This window comes from Ochotona curzoniae, unplaced genomic scaffold, assembly GCF_017591425.1.
Source record: "Ochotona curzoniae isolate NIBS_2020 unplaced genomic scaffold, NIBS_Ocur_1.0 contig_2723, whole genome shotgun sequence".
NCBI classification, from domain to species: Eukaryota; Metazoa; Chordata; class Mammalia; order Lagomorpha; family Ochotonidae; genus Ochotona; species Ochotona curzoniae.
Window position 1 is genome coordinate 4,818,071 of NW_024465573.1, and position 21,325 is coordinate 4,839,395.

Consider the following 21,325-nt stretch of genomic DNA (forward strand, 5'->3'; position numbering starts at 1 on the left):
CCCAAGAACTTGGGCAAGTGACACCCACTTGGGAGGCCCAGATAGGGGTCTTCTATGCTTCTGGCTTCAGCTTGGCTCAGCCCCAGCTGATGTGGTCATTTGAGAAGTACACCTCTGGATGAAAGGTCACTCATTCCCTCTGTCATTTTACCTCGCAAACAAATACATGTGACTTTTTTTTAAAAAGCTAATAGAAAAAGACATAGTTGTTTCTCATCTTTCTGGACTCACCTATGTCTATGTCACATCAAACTTAAACAGTGTGCTTTGCTCTTCTTCTGATGGACCTGTTCTTTGTAGCAGGAATGTCAGCTGAGGCCCTTATGAGCACTGGAGAAGCTATGGCAACTGCATTTATGGCAGCTGCTTGCAGGCTGCGGTTTAAGCACATGCTGTCTGCATCATGTTGATATTGGACTACCAATGTAATGCTCCACAGTGATGCAGGGAGGAGGTGTCAAGAGATAATTAGGTCTTGAGGCTTCACTTTCATACAAAGGTTAATGCTGTTGACCAGGTCGGATACCTGGAGCGCAGGCTTTTCGAAGACAGGGTCACCCCTGGTGTTTTATCTTTTGCACATGCTCCCTGCACTCTGATGTCATCTACCATGAGGTCATTGCCAGAGCCAGCAGACATGAGCACCATGCCCTGGGACCTCCAGAACCTCAAGCTAAATTTCCCTCTTTTAGAAATCACTCAGCCTCAGGCATTTTACTTCAGCAACAGAAGATGCTATGGAAATGAGCGAGGGAGCAGGTTTTTTGTACAATAGGCAAGGTGCTTGGGACACCCACATCCCCTATCAGAGTGTGGTTATGAGTCCCACCTCTACTTCTAATCCAGCTTTCTGCTAATGTGTACTCTGAGAAACAGAAGGCGATGGCTGCAGTACTTTGGTTCCTGACACCATGTGGGAGATCCAGACTGAATTTTTGGCTCCTGCTTTTGGCTTGGTACAACCTTAGGTGTTATGAGCACTTGGGGGGGTTAAATCAGCAGATGGCAGGTGTCTGTCTCATAATAAATGAAAATAATAATTTTTAAATGTACCAGTCAAGGGCAGTGTGAAGTAATAAGTAATGGGTCTCTGCTCATAGAGGCCAGTGTTGACATTCACATTCCCTATGCCTCAGGCAGCAAAGACCAAGATAGGGACCTTCCTTCGCTGTGATATGGGAGCCCTGGAAAGAAAGAGGTTAGTTCCGAGTGAAGATAGGAAGGATTGCCAGAAAATAGAAAGAGATCACACAGATCGAGGTGTTGAATGATGAATAGCATTCTACCAGGCAGTCAGGGTGAAAAGATGAGTATTCCAGGCAAAAAGAGTAAAGGCTCAGCCATTGGGACTGTGATGCATGTTTAGAGAGCAGAATGCATAGCAGCAAATGTTTATGGAGCAGGGATGCAGATGGTAGTGAAGTTCAAAGTCAAAGCCACCTACATCATCCACAGACTGCCTACAAAGGCTTCAGATGCCCTGGGAAGGAGCCTGAGTTTTCTTTCTCCTGGAAAGACAGGACAGGCAAGGAGCTGGCATGGATGACATGAGAGAGAGCCTAGGGGCACAGGTGACTGACAGGGGATGTTGAGTTAGACCAAGTCCCCCCATGAGGAGAGTCACTGCTCTCCTCCGACAGGGCAGGGTGCCGCTTCTGTCTTCCCTTCTTTGCACAGGGCAAGTACCCCTGCCGCTGAATTCTGTGTGTTATAGGCAGGGAGGTCCTGCAGGCTGAGAAATCTCTCCTCAGTATTCTGCATCTCGTGGCCTTGTCCCACTCCAAGTGACCTGACCCAGGCTTGCTTGAGGCACCCCAGGACTGCTGACAGCTCACTCTGGGCAGACTGCAAAGCACTGTGGGAAGGAACTGGGGAAGCCAAGTGCTCCATTCTCTACTCTTCCCCTGCCACTCCAGGGGCAACCAGCTCCCCCTTCTTTTCTTGGTTGTTTGCTCAAAACGTGAGGCTTAACTAAAAGAGGAGAAAGGCTCTGGTTTTGAAGTAGGGCAAAGCAGTGCTGTGGGCATAATGCCGCTCCAGAGACAAACAAGCTTGGATTTGCAGCCTGTGCCAACCTCCAATCCACCATGGGGCTTTGGGTGAGTTATTCAGCTGCTGAGCCTCAGCTTTCTCATCTGTAAAATGGTGATAGGAAGAAAAAATTTTGCTCAGAATTTAGGACAAAAATGCACCAAAATGTCTCTTCTTTGAAGCATCCAGATGTGTACCACGTGCTTCAAGCTGTGGACAGCACCAACCCTACTTATACTGTTTTTCCTCTTATAAAGTTTAATGTGCAAATTAGGCACAGTAAGAGATTAATCATAAACTAACAATAAAATGGAACAATTGTGTATATACAATAATAATAGTTATATGCAATTTAGGAGCTATTTATTTCTAGAATTTTCCCTTTAATATTGAGTGTGGATAACTGACTCTGCAGGAGGTGAACTATAGATTAGGAGGGACCACTACAGGTACTAAATTAATGTTCTTGAGGCCAGCGTTGTCGTAGAAAGCCTTCACTTACAATGTTAGTATCCTATATGGGTGCTGGTTAAAGTCCCAGCTGCTCCACTTCCAATCTAACTCCCTGTTTAAGTGCTCAGGAAAGCAGCAGAGGATGGCCCTGATCCACATGGGAGAGTGGATGGAATTCCAGGACCCCAACTTCAGCCTGGCTCAGCACCAGCCATCTATCTGGCTAGTAAATCAACACATGGAAGATCTCTCTCTCTCTCTCTCTCTCTCCCTCTCTCTCTCTCTCTTACTCTGTATGTACATATGAGAGAGAGAGATTCAGCATTTCAAATAAATAAACAATTCTCTTAAAATGTTATTAACATTGCTAATATTACAGACCTAGATCGTTCTCTCTCCAAAAGCTCTCAACTCTTTCCTCAAACCTTTCTTTGCTTGTAGGGCTTTCTTCCCACTCCCAGTCCCATTCCTTCTCTTTCTGAGGACCGGCTTTGTGGGAGGATCCACTCCCCTGGTCTACAGGAGCACACACCAAGTCACCTCTACTCTCTCCCAGCCTGGCTCCTTGGCATCTTCCTGGGAGAGATGCACCCAGTACGTTTAACAGGGCTAAATAAATAGCAATGATAATATATGTTCAGCCATTACTCTCATAAGTAATCAAGGATCACTGCCATATGATTCCTGGTTAAACATCGTTTGCAGTCTAATAAATACGTGGCTATAAATAAAGCCGGCACGCAGCCTTGGTCCCTCTGAGCATCGCAGGCTCTGCTCCTATTTTAAGCCTAAAGATGCCTTCAGCGCAATCCCTGCAGTCAAATTTTGAGTTAATTTCTCTCAAATGTCTGAGAAGGAAGGCTGCAGAGACAGGGGGTACTAATGGAGGCTAAGACACTCCATTGATACCAAGAAACCTGCTTCAAACCCAGGGCCCCCTATGGGACACCTTGGTCTCTCCAAAGCCTCGGCTGCCATACCCAATACCATCTCTGAAGGCTATGGTAAAAGCTGAACTATGTCATTCACAGAAAGTGCCAGATACACAGTGGGTGCTGGAATTGCATGAATATGTCTGTCTTGCCGGGCACAATCTCTTGACTGCCCCACCCCCAATATTGCTGGCTCCACTCCAGGTGGCAGGAGGAAAAGGACCAAGAAAAGCAAAAAGAAGCCCCAACTAGCCAGGTGTCCAGGGACCACCAGAGTCACTACTGCTTAACTTCACAGCAACATCATAGCACTTCGTGCTTCCTTGCTTGGTCCTCCCATTCCCTCACCTCTGAGTCTTGTCTTTGCATTTTTGCAACATATACCAGTGAACCTTCCTGTGTCTTCATACTTCCCACAGGACCTGGCCCAGGCCATGGCACCACGTATTTTAAATAAGGGACCAGCAGACTGAGGCTCAGGCTGGATGAGCATGAGATCCCTTGTCCCCCTTTCCTGGCTCACAGCAATTCCTTCCATCACTGTGTTGTCTCTTCTTAAAGCACAAGCAGGCTGATGAGCAGAGTCTGCAGGGACTCCGGCTGGTGGAAAGTGGGGATAAAGTGATTCTCTCTGTACCCCGGCAGGAAATAAACACGTCACTGTAGGCTGAGCCTAGCAGAACCCACGTGATGGGGCCTCAGATAAAACATTCCGCTTGCAGCTTTCTCCTTTAGCACCCTGCCATGTTAGAAGTGGTGAGATTACTAAATCAAAGTGATAAAGTGCTTCCTGCTGAACTCTCCGGTTGGCAAATCTCAGCCATGAAAACATGGCCCATGTATCCTATGACTTCCACCCATGGGGGATATGCACTGGCTTTGATGCTCAGGGCTGCTTGGCTCTCATGCAAGATGGTCCTCAGGATACAGGGACAATCTGGGCTGTCTTCAAGGACACAATCCTCTGGACTGTGTGTCACACCTAAGAGAACTTAGGTGGCTCAGCCCCTAGCTCAGAACTTTGTTCAACAGAGAAGCAGCTATGGCAAACAGAATAATGGCCCTTTAGATTCATTCATTAGTTTATGTATTTATATGAAAGGTTAAGTGACACAGAGAGAGGATGAGGGAGAGGGAGAAGGGGGAAGAGAGAGAGAGAGAGAGAGAGAAAGATCTTCTATCCGCTAGTTCACTCACCCAGATGGTCCAAGCTGCTGGGGTTATATTAAGCCAGGCTGAAGCCAGGAACTCCATCTTGCTCTCCCACATGGTGGTAGGGGCCCAAGTAATCGGACTATTAGCTACCACCCTCTCAGGCACATTAGCAGGAGCTGGATTAGAAGCAGAGCAGCTGGGATTCAAACCAGCACTCCAATATGGGAAGCCAGTGTTGCAACATCAGTGTTGTAAACAGGGGCTTAACCAGTTGCATCACAATATCCCCCACATCTTAAATCCTAACCCCTGCAAACATATTACCTTCCATGGCCAGAGGAACTGTGCAGCTGGGATTAGGGTCACAGACCTTGAGCAGGGACTCTGATCTTGGATTTTCTGGTAGACTCCCTCTAATCCCATCAGTCCTTAAAATCGCGAACCTTTTCCCACCAGAACCAATGAATTACGGAGATGAGTATGACTCAGCCGCGCCATGGCTGTCTCTAGAAATGGAGATGGGACGCCAAGGGCTGCAGCAGCTTCTAGAAGCCAGGACTGGCTCTCAGCTGACAGCCAGTAAGACTACAAAAATCTTGGGCATGTAACCACAAGGAAATGAATTCTCCCAGGGACCTAAATAAGCAGGAAATGGATTCTCCCCAGAGCTCCCAGAAAGGAACACAGCCCTGCCGCCACTTTCATTTTAGCTCAGCAGGACTTCGGAGCCACAGACTGTAAGATAGTAAATTTGTCTTGTTTAAGCTGCTAAATTTGTAGTAATTTGTTATGGCAGCATAGCAATAGCAATAATAGTAGCAGAACTACTGATAATACCTATTATTTATTGATTGCCTATTGACTGTGAAGCATTGTGCTAGGCATTTTCCATACATTATCTCCCATGAACTTTAACAGTCGCATAAAATGGGTAACATTACCCCCATTTCATAGTAGAAAACTGAGGCTAAATAATTTTCCCAAGGCTGCATGCTGAAGCTGTAATTCAGTTCCAGGTCTGTACATGCTGTCCTCCCCTCCAATGCCATCTAGTTGTCCCCCTCAATTATTGAGCAAATTCCGATGTTTGAGAAGGAATAAGAGAACAGGAACTGATATTTACTAAATATGACTAACTGCCACACACATGTGACACTGTAACTATCTCCTCTCAATCAGTGCAGCGCTTAATGACAAACTCTGTTATCTCCAATTCATAGACAGGAAACTGAGTGTAGAGAAGGTTGTGCCCAAAGGCAGGGAAATAGTAAGTGGGTGGGATTCATGCACCTGATTTTGAATTCAAAGCCAGACTTGTTCCATGAGACCAGAGATAGGAAGACTTGAATGTGAACACCAAGCTCCCCTGGGTGACTACCCTCAGGCCGTCATGACCATGCTAGGCACTCCTTGGAGACCCAGAAGGAAGCCTTCCACAGGCTGCTGCCATGGCTGTGTTCCGCAGGACAGGGTGCCCAGCCCCTCACTGCTATGGTCCCTCCCCGGGGACATCTTGCTTCTGAGAGATGAAGAACTTGGTAACATTAAAGAAAATCTCTGAACAGGGCAATGTACAGACAGCTTGCCTTATTTACACCTACTTACTCGTTTCTCCAAATTCCATTAATTTCCATTTAATAACTTTAATTCTTTTCAAACGCTAAGTTTTCCAGATGAGCCCAAGCCAGGGGGGAGGGGAAATCAGCATTCAATCACTGCTCCCAGATGAAGCTCCCTCTAATTTCAGAAATCCCAAAAGCACCTGAAGAAGTACAGAGGGAATCCTTAGACCACTCTCCCTCTTGTCGAGTCTGTTGGCCTCAGGCTTACGGGTGGGTGGGTGCCTGCCTGGAGCGGGCCTCCTAACCCAGCACCTGCTGTGGCTGGTAAACCCCTGGAACAACTCCTTTATGTGGCTTCATTCCGGGGACCCTAAGACTGGGCATTTCCCTTTTCGATCATCTCTAAGAAAATCCTTATTTTCCTCTGTGAGCCGCAAACTCGTAAGTCTTACGTTGTCCAATCTCTGTTCCTAGGAGAAATGTATGAGTGCTGTTGACAACGTGGCACTGACTCCCCTGCTGTGTCACTTCATGCATGAAAGACCATGTCCTGCACACGATGGGGAAAAGCATAGCTTGGAGGAATACACAGGAGCAAGCTCAACCTCGAGAAACCCCCAGCACCCAGCCTATGAGCACAGGTATCTACAGACAATGAGGCCATGTGCAACAGGTCACCCAAACAGCAGAGCCACACACTGCATTTTACAGGCACTGGCTGACATCTAGACTGTCACTGACACAGAGACTCATCAGCCAGAGATGGGGAAGAATGGGCCCTACAAGGAGGTTTGAGTTCAGAAAGCAGAGTTCCTCTAATCAGGAGCAGGTGCCTATGGGAGAACAGAAGCGGTTGAGAGGAATGGCTGCCTCTGAGGAAAGGGACTGCATCCTGGTTTAAGAAGGGGGAAAAAAAGAAAATCCAGAGGACAGTGGCCAGGATGATGCTTAGAATCCAAAAAGGGAGATGGAAAGCACAGTCAACAGCACTGGGAAAACGAAGGGAGAGGTGACCATGAAACAAGTATTCTGCATTTCTGGGAAGAGCACCAGCCTGTTCCTGAGGACGCACTTGGGCTCAGGAGGAAGCTGACTCAAGAATCCCAGCTATGCACCGGTGGTATGGGCTAGGTGGGGGTGCCTGCCACCACCAGAATTTGCAAACCCCAGCACAAGCTGACATATAGGCAGCTTCTTTGGCCAGCAAGGGCAACAAGAGACAAGAGCCAGAAGCTGGCGGCCGAGTCCCAGGGTTGAATTTCTAAGGTCTTGGAGGAACAAGACATACAAGACTTGATCCGAGTTCCAGGGGAACTTGAACACAGTCAGATCTGATGACAACAAAGGGATGTGGGCACTGCAGGAGCAATCCTGGTGGGGGAAGAACCAAGATCTGAGGTTTGAATCTGAGGGACAAGGGGAGACCAGCAGCCAAGGCTCTTGTGCTGCTGAGTCATTTAACTGCTGACTTAGGTTTCTTCCTCAGAGTGGGAACAAGAGGAGCCTCAGGCCCTTGGGTCTGGCGGCATGGAACAGAGAACACAGGGACGGGAAGCCAACAGTGTCACTGCATAGTCCCCATCCGAATGCCTTCTCAAAGCTCTCAAATCTGGGGCTGAGACCTCCCTTGGCTCTGCATTATTCATTCCCTGTGCAGATATTTAGTGAGCACCTACGGTATGCCAGGTCCTGTCTTACACGCCAGAGGAACAGCAGAGAACTAATCAAAGCCTTTTCCCTCATGGGATAACTCAGACAAACAAGGTGGGATATGCAGAGCAATATGTCAGATGATATTAAGTACCAAGGAGAAAATAAAGCTGGGAGGAAGGATAGGAAGTGGAGGGATGGGGAAGGGGCAGAGGATGGTCAGGGTGTTACCTACAGAACACAGGAGAGGTAACTGTATAAATCCAGTGTTCTGGGTAGGGCCAGCAATGTAATATAGTACCCTCCACTTAGCAGTGCCAGCATCACATGCATTTCCATTAGAGTCCTGACAGTTCCACTTTGAATCCAATTCCCTGCTTATGTGCCTGGAAAAGCGATAGAAGATGGACCAAGTGCTTGGACCCCCTGTACCTACCTGAGGGACCGGGATGGAGTTTCAGGTTCCTGGCTTTGGCTTGACCTTGGCCTGGCTGTTGTAGCCATTTGGGGAGTAAATCAATAAATTTAACTCCATCTTACAAGTAAATAGTTCTCCTATGGAACTGTGGTCAAAAATTCTGAAGTGAGAGCAAAGCTGGTATACTTAAGGAAAATCAAAGAAGCTTGTGAACACAGGGTTGAGACAGTATAAACAAGAGGCAGAGTAATAAGAAACAACACAGTAACAGACCATGGAGCATAGAACATGAAGGTTGTTGGGGCCCTTGTGAGGATTTTCCTTTACTTGGATGAGAAGGCAGTGGTGGACTACAGCAGAGGGCTGATGGGCCCCTCTCATGCTCTCCTGCTGCCATATTGAGAATGAAAAATGACAGCACAAGAGCGAGCAGGTAAACCAGCAGAAAAGTATCACCACGACTTAGGAATATATAATGCAACGCAGAACAAGGAAGCAGCTGCTGAGGTGGCAAAAAGTACCAGCATCCCATATGGGTGCTGCTAATGCACCCAAGAAAGCAGATGTCTTAAATGCATGAGCCCTTGCGCCCCTGTGGATGATCCGGACAAAACTCCTGGTTCCTGGCTTTGACCTGGCCCATCCTTGCCATTGTGGCCATTTGGGGAGTAACTAGCAGGTAGAAGATCTATCTTTCTCAATGTAACTCTACCTTTCAAATAAATAGATCTTTTTAAAAAGAAAGTGGTTAGGTTATACCAGATGTACTGGGAAGGCAGAGACAATAGGATGCTGATGGAGAGGGCATGTGATGTTGGAGAGCTCAAGGGAGGCAAGAGGCTTGGAGTCCAATCCAAAGAGATAGGATGATGTGGCCTAGTAGGAATACAGGAGCAGCAGCAGGCTTGGAGGAGAGAGAGCTGTGTGGTATGTCAGGTTCAAGTTGTGTGTGTAGCTGGGCTGACGGAGAGCAGAGTGATTAGATGGAGGCCTGTGATTAGAGTCAAAAACATGCAGACACATTTGAGGTTTCAAGACTGAATGACATCTTCCAGGGAGAGGTTATGAAGACAGAAGAGCTTGGGACACAGCCCTACACAAACATCAAGAGACAGGGGGACCCAGGAAAAGGGTAGAGATGGAGCAGTTGGTGAAGCAGGGCTAGCACCAAGATGGGTGTGTTGCCCGGAGCCATGGCAAATGTGGCAGCTAAACCCGGCATGGTGAGGGCTGGAGACAGATCATGGCCATCATTGGTATGACTCTAAGGCTGGCTAAAGGTGAAGAGAGGAGAGAAAAGGGAGACAGTTGGAACAGGTGGTTCTTGGGCAAAGCTTTGCTGTAGAAGGAAGGAGGTAAAAGTTGAGGAAAGAGGAGCAGCAGCTGGGGGAGGTCTGTAACACAGGGGACCATGCAGATTCAGGAGCCAACTCTGAGCAAAGCCTCTGGCACTGCAAGAGTTCCGTCCCCTTAGGATACTCCTAGGCTTTAAGGCTTTAAGGTGTGGGCACAGAATAGACAGGTCAATGCTAACAGACAGGGCAACACATGTGCATACAAGCATGCACACATGCTTGGGATTCTGGAAGCAAAGGTGCTCCAAGCCAGTTGGGCATTCTCATCTCCGAAGACAATCTGACTTTAAAGCAGGGTTTGAAAAAAGAGAAAACATAAGATTTAGTGGACAAATAGGGAAGGATGCCCTAGGCATGAGAAGACTAGCAGGTGCAAGTGGCTGGGCCTGTAGTACCATTAATAACAATAGAGGCCACTTTCCTAGCATTTCCTATATGCCTGACACCATCCTAATGCTTCCTATATAGGAATTTATTGAATTCTTGCTAAGAAAAAATGAGACAGGAGCTAGTGTGATTCCAGGTTGTTATACATGGAGAATTCAAGACACTGAGAAAGCAAGGTGGTGCTTCAATTTCTACCCAGGAGTCTGGTTCTAGGCAACATGCACTGAGTTAATCTCTACAGCCCCAGAGTCAGCCTCCTCTCCAGACCACAGCCATTGTAGAAGAACCAATCAAGGGAGCTGGAGAGTTAGCGCAGGATTTACTGAGACAAGAGGGATGCCTGGTGACAGGTCAGACCCTTCTACACTGATTTCTCCACCTGAAACAGAGGGCAAGAGCAACAGGAGAGGCTGCGGTCACATCTGCAGCAGTGATCCACTCTTACAAAAGGGTCACACTCACAGACACACAATCAGGGCTGGACATCACACTCACAGGTGGGACCTGCGGAGTGCAGCCCAGTGGTACTGACCCCAGTGGGTCCCTCCATCACACTCATCAGGCTGGGCATGATGGGCTTTCCCAGCCCAGCCCACCACAAGAGGACCAGGACACTTATTTCAGCTTGATGGGAAGCAGCACAGACTGAAAAGACTCAGAGAGACTGGTGGTCTGACAGTTGCCTGTAGCAACCTGCTGCCTGCCAGCGAAGCTGTGCACACCCCTCTGCACCCCCAAGAGAAGCCAATGAGGAATGTGTGCCGACTTATCTAGAATAACAAGAGCTAAGCATGTAGCAGTGCTTTGCCTGCAGCTGAGATACCAGTCTGCGGGTGAGATGTACACGTGTGCCACTTACTAAGACTCACACACACACACACAAGGGCCTGAGAAGCAACAACAGCTTCAGTCCACGCCAGTGCCACTCTAGCTCCTCCACCAGTGCCAAAGTGGAGAAAGGCAGCACCCAGAAGGCCAGGTTTACACCAATGAAACAAAAGCAGTCATGGGACTATCATGTTTCACCTGACTTATCCAAACCTGCGGAATCAAACGGGGTCACGGCTTGAACTACCTAGATGGTTGCCTCAATTCTAAACTCTTGATAATGATCATTTGTCAAGAATACAGTGAGATACTCTGATATGACATGAGAAGAAACCAAAGGCTAGAAGACTGCCACACAATCCCAGGTGGGAAGCGGTCTCGTCACAGGTTACAGATCAAACCTCCTTACTGGGTACTGCCCCATCTAAGGCCCCCTCCAGCTGCAGGGACTTTGGCTTCCAAAGAGTCCATTTCTTCTGTCCAGGAAGCATTTTACTTAACATGGAACCAAAGCTTCTCTCTAATTTATATTTCTCCCATCCTCCATTAAAATAATAATAATTTTTAAAAAGCTTGCCAGCGACTCATTCCATATCCCAAGACATTCTGTAAACCATTTCACAGAGTTGAAAATTTGACAAATTTTTGGTAGGTTTTTGAAATTCTGACAAAATACCACCAGAGCAGTTCTCCTGATACCACTCTCCTCACCTGCTCCACTTAAAGCTGCCAGTCATCCACCAGTCACTGGGCCAGGCAAGAAGCACACACTAGATGCTGCAAACTCTGGCACATGTCATCAGGCAGGTGGGGGTCTCAAGGGTTGTGGCACTGACAAAGGGGCCTTCGTTAATTCATTCCACATTTGGACCCCTGGTAGGTCTGCTCCCATAGGCCTATGGCTATGGCTCACAATGGGTTCTGGAAAGACTAAGAGAAGACAAATACCCTGCATGGATCCCAGGTAGTGCTCCCAAACTGGGAGAAGACAAGTAAAGACAGGCAGCACTGTTGTCTGGAGGCTGGTCTAATGACAGCCCAGCATCTCTGATCTACCCCAAAAAGGAGTGGGAAGCAGGAGGGGATCAGAGAGCAGAGAATAGGTGTGTGTGGACACAGACACAAGCTGGTTTTTGGCAAAATATTTACTTCCCTAACTGTATGTTTTGCAGGCTGACAGTAAAATTAAAATTTGGCATTTCTGAGTGCTGACCAATTCCTGGCAGAAGAAAAGCTTGAAAACAGACAGATCAGCTCAATATTCAAAAGTTGCCATACATGAGTCACTTAGTAAACATGTACTAAGACCAGCACTGTGGGCCAGGTACTAAGCTAGACCCTGAGATTCCCAAAGGTGCTCACCAGAGGGAGAGATCTATGACCCAGATACCTTCCTATATTCTCTCTCCAAGGGGACAAAGGAGAAAAACACCCATTTCTATCTGTCGCTAATGTGAAGGACCAATTGATGCTTTACATGGTTGACTCAATTTGAAACTGAGATGAAAAGTTACACGCTCATCAAAATGTCATAAATCAAATCACATGCTGACATAATTAGGGAAGCCCACTATACCACAAATCTCCATGGCTGAACCTCTATAGGACAAGATGTCACTTGGTATATTTGAATCTCAGCATTTCAAATATTTTTGATACAAAACAGCACGGCAATAAAAAAAAATCCAGTGTTTTGAATTCTTTCCCCCTTGCCTCTCCCAGTTCTCCCATTAGCTACATCTTGCTAACATCTTAATGTTCTATGTGAACATTTTCTCTGTACAGGAATGGAGCTCACTGGGGAAAGCCAACTAAGTAAAAATCATAGCTACAAAGTGCTTGGGGGGGGGGGGTCCTCATACAGCACCATGTCAGATAAATTCAAGCTCTTGTGCCTCCACACAGGGACACCTTAAACAAGACCAAAGGCTACGTGCTACAATAACCTGCTGGGGTGTCTGGTGCCATCCCCGGCAAGGAGCACTTCCCCTCCACCAAGATGGAGACTATGAAGTCCCCAGGTCTCAGTTTCCTCATCTGTAAGCTGGATGTGTCTGTATTCCTAGGCAATCCTTTGCATATTAAAGTGTCAGAGCAAAGAAGGTGGCTCTATGCCCAATAATATCTCCATCTCTCAATCCATGTGTGAGACAGAACACCACACATTTGACTACCATGACCTCTCAGATGTCTCCAGGGCCCAATAACTGTAGTGGAGCACAACAGAGAACAACTCAGGAACCAGACAGATTCTCATGGCACCTGTGCGGCTCCACAGGAGTGATTTAAACTCTTTAGGCCTTTAATTTCTTCTAGAACATGAAGACTGGCTGAGATATGGCAAATACCTAACCGGGTTCCTGACAGAGAGCAAGGCCTTTGCAAGTGGGTGCTTTCATTGCAGTGATTATTATTTAACACCGTATTCTCAGTGCTTGGCATGGTTTATCCAATTAATGTGCGTTAAGAAGGATGAATGAAGAAGGATGGAATCATTTTGTTTATGATCACAGCCAAACTTTTCATTAGAACCCAATCAGGGTGGTAGGCATTAGCTGCAGCAGTTCACATGCCTGTTGGGACATATGAATGCATACTGGAGAGACTAGGTTCAAACCGCAGTTCCATTCATAAATCTAGCTTCCTGCTAATGCACAACCTGGAAGCTAACAAACACTTGGGTCCCTCACCCCCAAGTGGGAGATCCAGATTGAATTCTCAGCTCTTGGCTTCAGTCTGGAAGAGTCCAGCTGTTGTAGTAATCTGGGGGTGGGGGGAGAGGCGGGGAGAGGAACAACCAATAGAAGGGAGCTTTCTACTATTTGTCTCAGTCTTCTGTCTGCCTCTCAAAGAAAGAAAGATTATTTGTCTTTATTGGAAAGACAGATCAGACTTACAGAGAGGAAAGACAAACAGAAAGATCTTCCATTTTCTGTCCCACTCCCAAATGGCTACAATGGCCAGAGCTGAGCTGATCCGAAAGAACCAGGAGCTTCCCAAGGGTCTCCCACACAGGTTAGGAAACCAAGGCTCTGGGTCATCCTCCACTGCCCTCCCAGTCCATAAGCAGGAAGCAAGATAGAAACATGAACCAGCACCCACGTGGGATTACGGTACCCACAAGGCAAGGATTCAGCTCCTGAGCCATCATGCTGGGCCCAACACATAGATTAAAAAAAAAAAAAAAAACACCCAATCAGGATCTTCAGGTCACTCCTATTGTAAGTAAAATAGACAAATGAGCATTTTCTTCTTGTCTTGTACCTCTTCTATGTCCAGCCATTTACAATGTATTAGACTAGAAGAAAACACTTTAAAGCAGGGATGCTAAACATGTAACCAGGAAACCAAGACTTGCAAGCACCATGACTGCATTCATCATGTGCACTGAGATGTGTGATCCCTGTATGTGGATCCTGGTCAGGTCCGTTGGTTCAGTGGTTACTGTCCTCTAGAGGTCAGACCCTGACATGAATGTCAATTCAAATACAACACCTAAGTGCTGGCACAGATGGATGTCCCAGGGGAATGGGCAACTAGCAAAAGGATGAATTACCCCAGAAGGAGAGCGGACATTTGGGAAGGACTCTGCAGTGTGCTGAGGTCTGGGTATGGCCCAGTTACCCGTCACAGCTTCAGATATTAAAGCTCCATGTGAGATACTAAGATGGCAGAAACTCAGGGGTGGCATTGAAGAAAACTGCCACCTGTAACACTAGCATCCCACATAGCTGTTTGTGTCCTGGCTATTTCACTTCTAATCCAGCTCCCTGCAAATAGTCTGGAAAAAACAGTGGAAGATGGCCCAAATATTTAGGTCTCTGCCACCCACAAGGGAGACCCAGATGGAGTTCCTGGCTCCTGGTTTCAGCCTGGCCTAGCCCTGGCTGTTGCAACCATCTGGGGAATGAACTAGTACATGGGAGCTCTCTCTCTCCCTCCCTCTCTCCCTCTCTTTCTGTCTGTCTCTGTGTGTGTGTCCCTCTCTCTTTGTAACTCTCATACACAAACAAATTAATGGTAGAAACTGACTGTGGGGTTTGGAGGTGAGCTTCTAGTCACTAGGATTAGATTGGGTCAATAGGGTGGAGCCCCCAGGATTGAAGATATAGTGGCTTTACAGATATAGTGAGAGAGACCCAGTTAATGAGAAAGACCCAGATACACTTGCACTCCACACCACCTTGGGACTTGGCCAACAAAAAGGCCATTGCCTGATAAAACCTTGCATAAGGCACCTCCAGGACAGCCAGCCAAGATAAACCACTCTTTTTTAAAAAAAACAAAATATCCCACCTCCAGTTTTCTGTTATAGCCATGAGAAATGCACTACGCACAGAGGAAGAGCCATTTAAGTCAACAGTGATGGAGGAGGAAGAAGGAGGAGGAGGAACACAGGCTGATGAGGCTGTTTTGCAGGCCAAGGAGATAAATAGGATAAGGAGCACTGCAGGAGATGAAGTTAGCATGGAGTGAACCTGCCAGGTACCTGTGGGCCAGTTGTTCACTGTGGTTGAGATGTGAAACTGGGAAGGAGCAGTCAGGGCAGACAGAATAGACCCACATGCATGTGGTTAACCACTGCTCATGAGTATCTGCTATGCTTCGGGCAAGGGCAACATTTGCTAATGCCTGCAAACGTTCCAGACCAGGACTGGAGGAAACCACAGAAAAACCAACCTTCACATCCTGTTGAAGGGGATCCTGCCTCCTGGCAGCTAAGGGAGCCCACTGGTAGGGCAGGGCCAAGGCACTGAAAGAGGAGCCGGGGCAGCAGGCTCTACAGCCAATTGCCAGCAGCCAAGCCATCAGCTTGCCATGTTACCTTGGCCAAGCACCAACCCAAGTTCTCACATGCAAAAGGAGCAGATTAGATGACAGATCCTCATCATCCTTTAGGGTCCAAGACATGAAAACAACAAAGACCATTTCTTTAAGTACTAGAGGAGATTTAAAACACGATGTGTGGGGGTGGGAGGAGTCTTCGCCAGACATTTATTAACTTTGTGGCTCCACAGTCATCGCTCAGAAAACCCAGAGGGACAAAGCCACATCCAAATACATTTCCACAAGATAGATGACTGAAGGGGGCTGACATATGTGTGAGGGTTTGGGGAATTTATGCAGGCAGCCTTGCAGTCATAAATAAAATCCCATTCTCTTACCCAAAACCTTATTCAGGGGGTAAACACCAGACACTGTAATAGACAATTTGGCTGTACCTCCCGCCCCGTGCCTCACTTGAATGAAAAACAGCCAATACAAGGCAGGGTAATGGGTTCGGCAGGCTCTTCACCAACATCCATATTGTCACCACCAGACAAGTGAGGCTGAGGACACAACGGCCTATGTCATTTATCTATGAGATTCCTGGTCCCTTCCTATAGGGCTGTTTTGATGGCTGTTCATTCCCAAATACAGGCAGCGCTGACCCCTGTGAAGTGTGTGTGTGTGTGTGTGTGTGTGTGTGTGTGTGTGTGTGTGTGTGTGTGTGTTGGTGGGGGGACCCAGCACGGTCAAGGCCAGTGCAGCGTCCACGATGAGGCCACCGTCACCAGCACAGCTCCTTGTATTTTCTTGACCTACTTCTCTTTCCATGCCTGGCCTACTCCATGGTCCCTCTGGAGTTTCTGTAATTAGCACCTTTCCTCCATTAGGATCAGGGCACTTTCAAAAGGCCCCCAACTCCCAGGATAACCAAAAAGACAGGAGAGCTGAGCCTGGCATGACTGTTAGAGCTTTGCTTTTCTTTCTCTTGGTTGGCTCAGCTGGCTTCCTGACCTCTGCAGGAAAGCAGGCATAGCTCGACCTTGCCAGCCAGCAGGGTTCCTGGCTGGAAACTGATGGGAAGTGGCCTGGCATAAACCAAAACCAAGGCCAGCAGAGTTGCCTCAGAGTCTGGACAAGCACCATTCAGAATGTGGGGCATGGGAGCCATGGGATCCCTTTGAAGCTCTTTGTCGTGGGCGTCGCAGCCAAGAGAGGGATCTACAGCTTTGCTTTCGACTTCCTCCCTGGAGAGCCCAAGCTGCTTGGCGCAACCATCCCTGGCTCGATTCCTTTCCACTTCCTATTAGCAACAAATGGAAATGGATAGGTTATCGTTTGATCTGCTCATTTACAGGGGACAAAAACCTCTTCAGCAAAAGCTGTACGCATCTTATAAATTGAGCACCCCAAGGTTCCAAACTGTTTTGCACTACTGCCGAGCAGAATTAAGTAACATTTTGAAATTTCTATAGATATGAATGGGGAAGAGGGAGAGCTGCTTGTGGTTTTAATTCCTTGTTTTAAGCATGCAGGGTGAGGAGTGGAAGGCAGGCTGTGGGGGAGAACTGTACCCTATCCCTTTTGGAACCCAATCAGCTGACACTGCATGGAAAAGCAGGCCCACTGAGCGGGGTGAAGCCACTCACACTCCCAGCCAGGGTCTTGGCTACTAATCCACCTCTTCCCATGGATTCCTCATCACCACCAGTATCCCAACCTCACTCAGACTTAGACCTTGCAGGCCAGCCCTGAGTATAATGGAAGGGGCTCATGTCATTTCCCTGGGATTAGAATAAAAGCCATCTTTCTTCACTGGCTTCAGGACTGTTCCATTTCCAGTTTAGGATCTAGGATCATGATGGGGTCAGGTCATCCACTTGACATTTAGGATTCATTTGTCCCTGGGGTCTGCTGTGGGATTCATCTTCTGATGACCAATATGAGCTGAGATTACTCACTGCGATACCCCTCCCCTACAAACTGATACCCCTCCCCCACACTGATCCTGGTCCCTGCAGATACAAGCAGACAACCCCTGATGCCCTCTGACTGGTCCAGACCACAATTCTCTGTGCTGGCTATCAAGGGACCACACTGTGCATGCTGGTCTGGACCCTGTCTTCCACCCTGCAACTGTGTCCCCAGGAACCCAGGGTCTAGAGGACTCTAGCCCACAGTTACCAAGCTTCATTCAGTTCCAGAAGAGGGAGGAGGCACTTGACTTGTCAGGTCTTCCCTCACCAGAGTTGGGGATGCTGAAAGTACAGGTGGAAGTTCTGTCTACCTGCAGCTACAGTGGACACCCCCCAGCAGGGAGGTCAGGGAGAGAGACCAAAGGGATCCCACCATCCCTCTCAGGGCCAGGCCATAGCCAAAGGACACTGAGTCAGGGGCCTTTCCAAGCAGTCAGGCTTGGAACCCTAAGGCAGACTCCCAGCTTCCTGGAAACCACAGAGGACACAACAAGCTGGGCTTGGACCAATCAGAGAACAGAAACAACCTCTTCTTTGAGGGGCTCAGGGTATGCGGTGACGCGGGTGTTGCCGACACTCTAGCCCTGGATTTGGACGCCTTGGCATGCTCACCATCCTTCTTCCCCAACAGCAGCCCCTTCCCACTCCAGACTGAATCCATCCTACAGTGCAACAGGAGTTAGTAGCATCTTACATCATAGCTGTCAGCTAGGGGGCTGCCCCCATCACCACCACCACTGCCACTATCATCAGGCCTGCCAGACTCAGGAAGGGCACAGCCACTTCCCTGGTATTTCAATGCCCCCATTGGATACACAAGGTCCCCGGAAGGGAGCGTTCCCTTGGCCAGGCTGCACTTACCAATCCTCAGGGAGTGCGGGCTGCAGGCGACCATCACGAGCCACGCAGGAAGCAGCACCAAAGGCGCCGAGACGCGGGGCATCTTCTATAAATCCTCATGGAGCCCTCTGCTGGTCTGGGCATGACATAACTCTGTGGGAGAGTGAGGGAGCATGTGAGTACTACATCGGCCAGGCTGCCCACTGCACCCTCCACCCAAGGGACCTGAGCCAAGCACCCAGACAAGAATACCTGGTAGTGCCACGGGAAGCTAATGAGTCAAAATTGGGGGCAACTGTCTCCCATGACCCACACAGGGAAGCTACGATGACCTTGGCTGTAAGATCCACACCACTTCACTTCCCCCTTAGCATCTCTGACAGGGAATGAAGTCCTCATGGATGAGCACGCCCTAGTGGCTGGGTAAGGCCTGCTTCTTTACCTGCTGACTGCATGGTCCTCGTGAGGCTTCTCTCTATCTCAGCTCCATCATCCAAAGCAGAAATGTGGTCCACCAAGCCCTCCCAATGGAGGTGAGCTGGGGACTGATTAGGACAACACAAAAGTTGCCAGGTACAGGGGCTGGTCTGGACAAGGATACTCAAACGCCAGCCCCTCACCAGCCAAGATGGGAGAGACTGAGTCCTACCAAAGCCCCTTATAGGGGAGCACATCCCAAGTAATCATCTGATCTCCACCCCTGCCTCTGCTGCCAGCTAAAAGGAAGCCTACCCCACTCTTCCTCCATCAACCCCTCACCTCCTTCCTAAGGTGAGAGGACTCCCCCCATCAATGTCAAGGGCAGAATCTTGGTAGGGAGGGTAACTGCTTCTCCCCAAGGGCGTCTTCTCAGACACCCTGAGACCTAGAGACTGCAGGTGATCAGCCCAGCCTCATTCCTGGGGTGAGGGTGTGGCCGGTGCACACCTGCATACCCTAAACCCAGGGACCTCTAGAATGTAGAATATCAAAATGTTGCTTCATTCTACCTCCAAGACAGAGAATCCAATAGAAAGAGAAACAAAACATTTGAACTAACACTTTACTGAAGAGTATATCCAGTGCCCGGACACTGGCAAAGGTGTCCAGCCTCACAGGCAACAAGAAAATGCAATTTTAAATCACAACAGTATACCACTATGTAGCCACCAGAATGGCTTTGAAGAAAATAAAATGATGGCATCAAGTGTTAGTGAGGACATGAGGAGCATGCATCAGTGTCAGTGAGAGTGTAAACCTGTGGGAACAGTCCCCTATAACTTTATTCAGACCCCGATGATGCAGCAACTCCATCCCTAGGGATACATCCAACTGAATCAATGCATGTACACACTCACCAAGGACACGTGTTGGTTATGCTCATAGTGGCACTCCTTAGTTCTCCCCAATTTAGAAACCATCCAAACATCCAACAGAAAGGAGAAATAGAATGCATACTCATATAGTAGAATGTTATGAAGAAATGAAAATTAATATGGGTGGGTGTTTGATACAGCAATTAAGGTACCGCTTGAGACAGCTGCATCCTGCATCAGAATGTCTGGTTTTAGTCTGGGGTCTACTTCTGGTTGTAGCTTCCTGCTAATGTGCACACTGGCAGGCAGCAGAAGATGCCTCAAATACTTGGATGCCTGACATCCATGTAGGAGACCTGGATGAAATTCCTGGCTCCTGACTTTAGTCTGGCCCAGCTTTGGTTATCATGCGCATTTGAAGAGTAAACTAGCAAATAGAAGATCTCTCTCTCTCTCTAGCAAATAGAAGATCTCTCTCTCCCTTCATCCCCCTTCCTTTCACTCTCCCCCTGTCATTAAAACAAAATGAAAATGAATCCATTTTTATAAAAGAAAAAAATTAATAACTACATATACGTAGCAACATATATGAATCTCATGAAAATATATCATATTCAACAGTGTAACTAGGCACAAGAATATGTACAGTATAATTCTATTTATAGAAAATTGAAAAATTAGATAACTATTTATTTTATTGGAACTCCAGTCAATGCTACACAATTACTTCTAGTCACTCTGGGATAAATTTGTAGGCTAACTCTAGGGTCTAGGATGCATACTAAAATTAGTGTAAGATGATGAGCCACCTGACTCCCCAAGCATGCAAACCCCTGCACGGAACACCAGGGGCTTTCAGGACACCAGGGAGTTCTGTCTTTTACATGGTGTTCAATGGTGCAGGTGACATAGGGGTGTAGTTTGTCGAAACTCATTGAGCAGGAGCACTTTTCCTGCTGTGTTATGCTTTAGTAGCTTGGGCTGAGTGCTCCCTGGCCTCTCTAGGACACACAGTTGAGCCACCCGGCACCTCGCTTTCGCTGTGCTCATGGTGACTCCTCTGCTCAAAGCAGCCTCCTCTCCATGGCTCTGACACAGCACTTTTCACTCTGGCTACTGCCTCTATGTGTCTACACCAGAGATCCTTAAGGCTAAGGACTGTTAGTAGTTTCCTATTCTGTTACTAGAATCTACTAACACACAAGAGGTGCTCAGTGCCTGTCTGTTGAACAACTGCCTGCTAACCAGAGAGGATAATGGGTAATGGACTGAGGTACAGACAACCCTAGCTGGCAAATCCATACATAAATTCTTGCCCTGTGTAACTCGTGGGTGTTGGTGCAGTCTCTGGGGAAGCCAGACTCATTACAGATGCTGTTGATTATTCCAGATGTCTATCTTCCCTCAGGCCTAGAGCACCAGCCCAACAGAAATGGGGCAGAGGCAGAGATCTTCATTTGTATCTCCAGGTCGTGGAACAGTACCTTGCATATATTACAGCTCCAACAAACATTTATTAAGTAGATAAATGAATGAACTGTCAAAGAGGAAAGAACTGTAAAAATCTGGTTAGGCTATATAAAAGTAATACTAAATATAATCATTTACACATGAGATGCCTGGCATTTATGCCCAACCAGCTCACCACACAATAATTGTCACACAGACCATTAAAT

General features: G+C 47.7%; 1 protein-coding gene across 1 annotated transcript in view; it reads right to left on the reverse strand.

Annotated features, from left to right (window-relative positions):
* GRIK4 (glutamate ionotropic receptor kainate type subunit 4) overlaps positions 1-21,325 on the reverse strand; it is a 297,510-nt gene that overhangs the window by 272,309 nt on the left and 3,876 nt on the right. Inside the window, exon 2 of the mRNA XM_040976817.1 lies at positions 18,376-18,507. Within this exon, the coding sequence (XP_040832751.1) occupies positions 18,376-18,457 (82 nt within the window). The 5' untranslated portion in view covers positions 18,458-18,507. The remainder of the gene's footprint in view (positions 1-18,375; positions 18,508-21,325) is intronic.